This window comes from Colletotrichum graminicola (genome assembly GCF_000149035.1).
Source record: "Colletotrichum graminicola M1.001 genomic scaffold supercont1.7, whole genome shotgun sequence".
Lineage (NCBI taxonomy): Eukaryota > Fungi > Ascomycota > Sordariomycetes > Glomerellales > Glomerellaceae > Colletotrichum > Colletotrichum graminicola.
In genome coordinates this window covers 906,573-915,850 of record NW_007361011.1, presented here as the reverse complement: position 1 = coordinate 915,850, position 9,278 = coordinate 906,573, and the positions used below count along the sequence as shown (strand labels likewise).

At 34.1% G+C, this 9,278-nt stretch overlaps 1 protein-coding gene across 1 annotated transcript; it reads right to left on the bottom strand.

Moving 5' to 3' along the window:
* Positions 1-1,330: 1,330 nt before the first annotated feature.
* Positions 1,331-1,717, bottom strand: GLRG_01931 (uncharacterized protein; the record flags this gene model as incomplete). Its single annotated transcript, XM_008093265.1, has 1 exon — positions 1,331-1,717. One exon carries the CDS (start codon positions 1,715-1,717, stop codon positions 1,331-1,333), a length of 387 nt encoding a protein of 128 aa, XP_008091456.1.
* Between the last annotated feature and the right edge of the window lie 7,561 nt (positions 1,718-9,278).

Genomic DNA, 9,278 nt, shown 5'->3' with positions numbered 1-9,278 from the left:
TTTATTGACAGTTGTTCCCCGGGGATGTGAAGCCGATGGTCCCCGGAAACCAATTTTCGCTTTTGAGACTACAAAACCGACATCATGGCGTTTCCTCCTCGCCCTCTTCTGCGCAAATTCGCAATCCTCGGCGGTCTAGCTCAGCGGCAGCATTATGGTACCACCGAATCGCAAATGCCCCGTCTCAAATAAGGCAGGCCTATTGCGCCAATATGTCATTTGGCCAGTGGTCGTTGCCGGTGCCTGGTCCGCCCCGATTCATCACGACGAAGTAGATGCCACGGAGTTCCTGTGCTCGGGGATTCTAGCAATCAGCTAGGAACCTAGCATAGTGGACATCGGAGACGATGCTCGTCTAGTCCAACAACTGCAGTCTTGCGAACAAGAAGCATGGTCCCGGGTTTTCTGCGATGGACAGCTCGTTCGAGGGAACACCCTTGGTTTTCTTGTAAAGAACAAGATACCACCATGGACGGATTCATGCATAATACATCCCATATCAGACCGAGAACCCAGAACTGCCACCCCGCAAAAAAGCGTTGCTCGCGGTGCAACACCGGGTCAAACAGCCAAGCGTCGCCAACATTATCCATGACCAACCGTCTGAAAGTGTTTCATGCTTTCTGCGTAGCATCCGCCCGAGCCGCGGGCGATCATTGCTGATACAACGTTGTCGGAACCTGAGACACGGAAAACGGCAATCGGTGTTTGCAATGCTGTCAGATTCCTGCGTTCGACACACACATGCTGAATGATTGGCTGATGGTTAGCTTGTCCACTTTGGACACAATGATTCAAGTTTGGAAATGGGAAGAAATGGTAATCATGTAATTGATTGGATATGTAGAACAGAAAGGATTCGTGAGCAGCGCCGAAATGCCGTAGGGTATACCGAGCACCAGTCCAAATTACAAGTCAATGTATTGTATCCGGACAAAAAAATCCAGTGCCGGTGTGATCCTATCGCACGCGACCCTTGGAAAAAATATAGACGATAACGAATGCAGAGGTGCAAATGCAGCATCGACTAATTGCAACCTCCCAGCAGCACAAAGTATCAAGAATAAGCCCCCAATGCAAATGCAAGTGCGGCGCTAAAGGGGATGGGGGAAGATGGTCGTAAACAGCAATATGCCAATTGCTTGTGAGCGAAATTTCGTCGTCGCACCTCGAAGGCTCGTCCCGAGGGTATTCGTGTCGCCGTCATGAGATCGCTGCCCTAACACACATATCGTCCGTCCTTTTTGGGTTGTTTTGTCATCGTTGTCGTTGTCGTTGTTGTCGCTATTGGCTTCTGCGAGTCGCCTCAAGAAGCGAGAGGCAAACTCTCTTACCGCCGGATCTCATCGACGCTGACATGGCTTGTCCTCCAATCTTGTGTAGGGCTCTGCTTGCTGGAAGACCCGAAACCGGGCATCGAGGAGAAGCGGCTCAGCCGCTTCTTGCTGCGCTCGGTCTGTGAAGGGATCACTTCTGTGGGGGAGGCAGGCTCGGCATGATGGAGGGCATCGACGCGCGGTGACGTTGGCTCCTTGCTGTTGGCAGTACCGGTGGAGGAGGAACCGGTCGAAGTAGGGGTCTGGTAGACATACTCGCCGTCAACGTAGACAGCGTTGGAAACGAAGGTTGAGCGGCGATGGCGGCGACGGGTGTATCGCTGCTCGAGGCGGAAGAGCTCAATCTTCTGCTGGATACGTTCCAAGATACCGGGAGCCATTCTGAAGTCCTTTGTATGCAGAGACTGCAGGATTCTATGTTGAGTTGATTTCGGGGTTGCCCGTTTGGGTCTTGCGAGGCGTTGGTGTAGAGGTGGCTGACGGCAAGACGAGAGAAAGTCAATTCACTCGTAGGGACGACAGCTGTTGTAGAGGAAGGAAGTCTGTGGTCGTGTGGCAGACGTGTGAAGTAGGGACGAAAACGATCGGACGAAAAGCTTATTGGGTCTGGAACAAGTATCGCAGTGCTATGGCCTCAGATGTCTCTTGGGCGACTCGAATGTGATGCGAACGTTCCCCTTTTCTTTTCTGACCTTGACAGATGAATCTTGTGCTAGGTAGAGTCGATTGGGCCGGCGAGGTTCCAAATATAGGAGCTACGGTCGGGTGTGACTTTCCGTATTATTCTTGTTGTAATTTGGTACGGGCACGCTAAGAGCAGCTTGTCGTATGTGCTGTGAGTCGGTGCGGGAGCGAAGGAGTGAGAGGAAGTCAAAACGCCAGGCTTCGAGGACCTCGTGGTGGTTTATGTTGATTATAACGAGTGGACTGGAGGAGCTTATCGGAACGAGGGAGTGTGTGTGTGTGTGTGTGTGTGTGTGTGCAGGTGTATGAAAGAGGGAGGGAGGGAGATAAAAGAGGTTGGTTGGGATAGAAAAGGACTTGACTGGTCGAACCGATGGCCTGTCCCTTGAAGATTTGACGAGGGGTGGGTAAGCCAAGGGGTGTGTGTGGGTGGAAAAGAACGAGTGATGGGGAGACAAGGTCAGGGGGGTATGCAAGAAAGTTTCGGGTCTAGAAGACGAGAAGGGAAAGAAAAGGAGGAGAGCAAGAGCCAGCCAGGATTCGACAATACAAGTAAGTGCAAGTGCAAGTACGGAGTAGGTACAGAAGGAGCGGAGCAGAAGGCGCAGAGTACGGAGTAGATGCAGGAGCTGCAGGTGGACGCGAGTTACCTAATTGCAGGAACTTGATGCATGGATAGGCTAGGCCAGGGTGGAGGTGGATTCTGTGGGCAGGCGGCCTTGGGCCGTGGGTTTGGAGCAGAAGAGACGGGGAAGATAAGGATAGGTAGTAAGGTAGGTAGGTAAGTTAGGGAGGCAGGTTGGCACCTGGATAGGATGATGGCGTTCAGGGAGGCAAAAAACAAAAACAAAAACAAAAAAACGGATTTCGCACCACAATCACAATCACCAGCAACACCAAAGTACACTATCATGTTTTTTGTCACTCGAGTGAGTGGATGGGAAAGCGAAGGCGTGTTGCGTTGCGTTGGAATGACCCTTGCGCCTGCCCGGCCAAGCAAGCATGGGTTATGCATGGAAATGTCACCTTCGCGCAGGTGCCACTGGCGCTGCTTTCCCAATCCAGCCCAATCTAATCCAATATGGTCAATCCCAATCCACCTCTTCGATAGCTACACAAGAAGGAAGGCGCGGTCCCCCGATAGACCGGTTGATGTCTCGCTGCTTCCCTGTCGGCCCCTTCCAGTTTCTGAGTATCCTTCCCCCCTCTGGCCAAGTTCTCGACCGATGGGATCCACTCTTCAGTTGGGACCCCGACAGGCCCCACAACTACTCACGCAATTTCAGCCAACGAAATGGAGCCAGTGCCAGGCCTTCCCTGCCTCGCCATGTGCTCTCTTCTCTTGCCCTTTCCCTTTCTCTTCCTACCCGGAAGTTGCTTCTCGTTCTTACTCAGTATTCTTCCCCTGTGAGCGGGGACGGCTTCTCCTCCGCTTGTTTCCTGCTATGTCGCTCAGAGGAGGAAACCGGCGTTGTTTCCCATGCTACTCCGTACTTGCAGTTGCATTTCCAACTTTTGCCTGCGCCTTTGATTTTTCACAGGTTGCAGCTGACCTGACGTACCCCCCCCCTGCCTCACCTGACCTAGGCCTACTTCAGACACTTACCTAAAGTTTTGCTATTAATAGAGGGTAGGTTAGGTTAGCTTATAAGTGTAGGCCTAGGCCTATATTTTGTAATAGGTAAGGTACTTTACTATAATCTTTAACTACTATTTACTAAAATAAACTTTACTTTCTATTTATATAATAATATCTAATACTACTAGCTAGTCTATTCCTAAACTAATCTAAGATTAATCTAAAGCTAATCTAGGTTTATTTTAAGAAAGCTTTAAGAGTATACTACTATATTAACTAATAATATTACCTTATACTTAAACTAACTTATCCTTAGTGTTAAAATAGCTATTTAATAGGACTATATATACTAATATACTAATTATAACCTAGGTATACCTTAATCCTCTATAGCTTATAACCTCTAGAGTCTTATACTAGTTAGATAGCTAGCTACTATTACTAAAAAGTATTAAATACCTCTTAATATTAAGAGCTAATAGATTATTATTTCCTTTAGCTAGGTATATAGACCTTTAAGGTAAAGCTATTAAAGTATTAAAAGCTAAATAGGGTATAATATAAGTAGCCTATAGTTAAGGTAATTTATATTTAACCTTACTTATAGTAAATAAAATCTATTAGACCTTTAATATCCTAAAGTACTCTTAATCTTTTACCTAGAGATACCTTTATATAATTTCTACTTATAGCCTTACTAAAGATAAGATTAAATACTTATAAAATAAGGTATATATATTAATTAACCTATATATAATTATTAAACTTATAATACTATTATAGGTTTAATTTATAAGTGTTATAAAATAGAAGTCTTTAAATATATAGTGTGTATTCCTTAAGGTCTTAAATTACTATAGGGAGGTATAAGTATATATAGGATATAAGGTATATAAGTACCTTAGTAATACTTTCTCTTAGCTATATAGTATTATCCTTAATAATATATAGGACTAAATAGCTAAACTTTAAGATAAAATACTTATATATTCCCTATAAAATAAAGCTATTATCTAGGCTTATTTAGTTTATAAAAGGTTTATATTAAATTTAATAACTATATATAAAAAGCGTAATAATACTTATAAGGTATAGTAAGTTATAGCTCCTTTAGAGATATATTCTTTATTTTCTTATTTATTATATAAGCTAATTTAAGTAAGGCTTTTAATTTTAGATTTAGTACTAAGTTAAATACTATAACTAGTAGTTAATAATTCTATAAAATAATAGTTATACTATTATACTTATTCTTTTTAAATATAGTAGTTATATAACTATTATCTAGTAAATTATTTAGGATCTAATATTTACTTATAAAAAAGACTTAAAAGGCTATTAGGTATAAGACTATAACTACTATAAAAAGGTAAAGTATAGTAAGAGATTCTTATTTATTATTAATTAATTCTTAGTTAAACTAAGATTACTTTAGGAGTTAACTATTAGTAAGGCTAAAGGTAAATAAGGATAATAAAATATAGCGTTAAGTTCTATTACTTTATACTTAAAAATATAAATAAATACCTATAGATACTTCTTATATCTAAAAGGCTTTATTTACACTTACTTTTACTACTTAAGAAAATACTATTTAAGATCTTAGATATATTATAAAAAGTAATTTAATAAGTAAATAATCCTACTTAGACTCTTAGTTTATTCTTAAAATACTCTTTTATATAGTATATATACTAATATTTATAGATAAGTTCTTAAGTAGCCTATATTACTAAGCCCTTTACTAATAATATAATGCCTAAAGCCTTCTTAAAATCTACCCTAGCTTATTAAATAGAGATTAAATTACTATACTTATTTATAGATAGAACCTTTTATACTTCCCTTAGGGCTTATCTGTTCTTAGCCTTTAATATAAATAGGATAAGGTACTTTAGTCTTCTAAAGATAAGTAGGTAATTAATCCTAAAGTAATTACTAATAATACCTAGTACTAATTATAGATAATAATAGTATCTCTAGTATTTTTACTAATTACCCTTTATATAGATAGTAATTAGCTTCTAGGTAGGGTAAGCTAAAATCTAAAAAGATATTATAACCTTCTAGATTAATATAAACTATAAACACCTTTTTAGGTAAACTAAAAAGGAGATTATTATTAGTTATTATTTCTCTTATCTTAAGTAAAGTAAGTATAATTATAAAAGAATCTAAAAGTATATATTAATATAGTAATAGATATTATACTTACCTATAGGCTTATAAACTTAGAGACCTTTAAAACATACTATCTTTTTTTAAGTATTTTTTTAAAACCCTCTAGGTTTAATTTAAGATTATATACTCTTAGCTACACCTTAGCTAATACTAAATTATAACACTAGTAGCTAACATAAAGATAAGTAGTATTACTATTAATATAGATATAAAGCTCTTAGTAGGTAAGATTAATCTATACTTAATTATAGCTTATTTACTAACTAATTTAGGCTTTAATATATATTTATAATATAATCTTAATATTTTTTATTAAGGTAAGTAGGTAAATATTACCTTTATAATTTAGTATTATAAAGTCTACTTCTAGTGTAGCGTAAAGTAAATTACTAGTAATATATTAAGTTAGGCGCTAGGCTCTTTTTACTTAATAATAATATTACTTTTTACCTATATAAGCACTAAAGAGTAGATATATATTATTTAATGTTTAAGCTATAAGTATTTCTTAATCTTTTTATAAGTAAGTACTAATTAATTATTAGTAAATCTAAATCTATAGGTATATAACTAGGCCTAGTATAAGGATGTAGTCTATATATATATAGGACTTAATTTAGTCTAGTTCTAAGACTTAAAAAGTATATAGGATTTATTAACATCCTATATAAACTTTATTAAGGGCCTACACTTTTTATCTTACTCCTTTAGTAGATAGAGGAAGCTAGTAATAGTTATTTAGTAAATATAAGTATACCCCTTATTCTAGGCTACTTTATATTAACCTTATATCCTCTAGGTTAAAGGTATAAGACCTTTATACCTATCTTAAAGGTAAGGTATTTAAGGCAAAAGGTATATTATATACTTATTAAAAGATATCTTAATATACTAAAGAAGGTAACTAGATAGTTATTTTAGGTATAATTAGTGTTTACCTAATGTTTAATTATAGTCTAATTTAAGGTTATATATAAAGCGCTATAAGTAGAAGTATATAAGTTAGTATAATAAGCTATATAGTAAAGTAGGAGAGAGTATAAGACCTTTACTACTCTTATTATTAACTAGGCTCTTATCCTTACTACCTATCTTTACTAGCTTATTACTAGCACTAACTATATTAAGTTCCCCTCCTTAGTATAGGTCTAAAATAGTTAACTTTTAGTTAGTCTTATTATAAGGTACTCTAAGTAGTAAAAGGGGCTAATAAAGGTACTATAAAGTCTTTTTATAGCCTATATTATTATCTTAACTTACTAACTATAATTAATATTTAAGATAACGTACTTAAAGCTCTATTTACTAAATTTAAGATTAATTTAGATTAAGGGGATAAAGGTAAAGTTTAAGACCTAGTAAGGTGTAAGATAGAGAAATTTAAGAGCTTTAAAAGGAGCTTTTATAAGAGTAGATTAGATACTAATAATTATAAAATAACAGGCTATTATAAGAGATTAAGAGCTAAAGTAGTAGAGGTAAAGATACTATATAGAACGTCTACTAAAAGAATATAGTTTAAGAACTAATTAATTATTAATTTATTTATAACTAAGTATCTACTTACTATTAAATATAGCCTTAAAAATAAAGCTATAAGGGAACACTAAGGTTATTAATTAGTTATTATTAGAGTTATTAGGCTTCTTATTAAAGTTAATAAACTCTTTACTAAAGAGGCTTAATATATTAGAAAAAGCACTAGATAGCTTTAGGATTAATCTAAAAGCGTTTATAGTAAAATCTACCTATAGTTTACTAAAGGTAAAGTTATAAGCACCTTAAATAGTATAGTAGTTATTACGCTTAGGGGGAAGGCACTTTACTATAAGTTAGTAAGTATTTCTAGATTAATCTTAAAATATATATATAGGCGTTAGTAAACTAATAAACACCTTAGTACTTTTTATACTTCCTTATTATATAGCGTAAAGTATAAGACTTTATCTTAATAAGGTTAACCTATAATAAATAATTAGCTATAGTTTAATTAGGGAGTAATCTTACTTACCTTACTATCCCTAAAGGGAATAGGCTAGTCTCTAATAGCCTCTTTAGCCTTATAATAAAAGGCTATAACTTAATTTAAGAAGAATTTAAGACTAATATTAGGTTAATCTAAGTAAAATAAATAAATAATAATAGCTAGATCTTTACTATAGCTAAAGAGGTAGTAGATAAAGGGATTAATATAATTATTAGGACTATAATAGTATTTAGTTATATAAAGGGTTTTACCTTAAATACTATTTAAGTTAAAGCTAGAAATAATTTAAAATAACACTAAGTTAAAGGCTATTATAGTAAAAGGGTTACGCTTAGTAAGCTTAAGAGATACTTTAGATTTAATTTAGGTTTAATTTAGGATAAAGTAAGTTATTATAAGATAAAAATAAAAGAAGTAAAAATAAAAAAAGAAGTAGTAGTAGTAGTAATTATTTTCTTTTTTAAAGTGCTTAAATACTAATAGCTATATACTATAATAAATAGTAATAAATATATTATAGTAATTAATTAATATAAGTCTTAACTTATTAACTTATCTTTTACTATATATATAAATTATAAGATTAATTAAGAATTAATTTAGAACTCTTTAATATTTAATTTTCTTTTTATTTTTATAATAGGCTTTAACTTATCTCTATTATACTTTACTTTACCTCTATATAATATCTTCTAGAATACTAAGGAATTATTAGTTAGAGTCTAAAATTAATTAGAGAATTTACTTACTTTTCTTAAGGAGGTAGGGCTAAGAGGTGTTTTTATTTTAAAAGAGAGCTTTCCTTAAAAGGCTAAAAGAAGTGTTAAGTAAGTTTATTAATTAATTATAAGGAGTATTACTTACCTTAAGTAGGGAGCTTAGTGTTAGATATTATCTTCTTAGATTAATCTAAGTTAGATTCTAGCTTATTAAGTAATATTATTTTCTTAGATTAATCTAGGTTAGATCTAGGTTTACTTTATATTTAGTTTATTATTATTACTTAGTAGAAAAAGGTCTAAGAAAAAACCTTTCTAGACTAAAAGCTTAATCTTTATAAAGAACTAGCTATTACTAGCTAAGACCTATATTTACCTTAGCTAGTAAAGTTTTAGGTTTTTTTAGTATATAATATAATTAGATAGTAGCTAAATATAAAGGCCTTACCTACTAGCTATATAAAGCTAGCTAGATATAGCTAGTTTATCTTTACTATAAGTAAGTAATAGTCTTATATTTCTTAGGCTTACTTTAATTACTTTTATTATTTTATTATATTTTACTACTTTTTTTTACTATCTTCTTATAAGTAAGGAATTTATCTTAAATAATTTAAAATTAATCTTACCTTAAATTAAGAACCTACTAACTTTTCTTCTAATTACTTTTTTATAATATTAGTCCTTTTTAGTATTAATTACTATAATTCTAATTTATATTAGTAGTATTAAGCCTATATAGAACGCCTTTAAAATATACCTAAGTTTAATATTAAAGATAATATTATAAT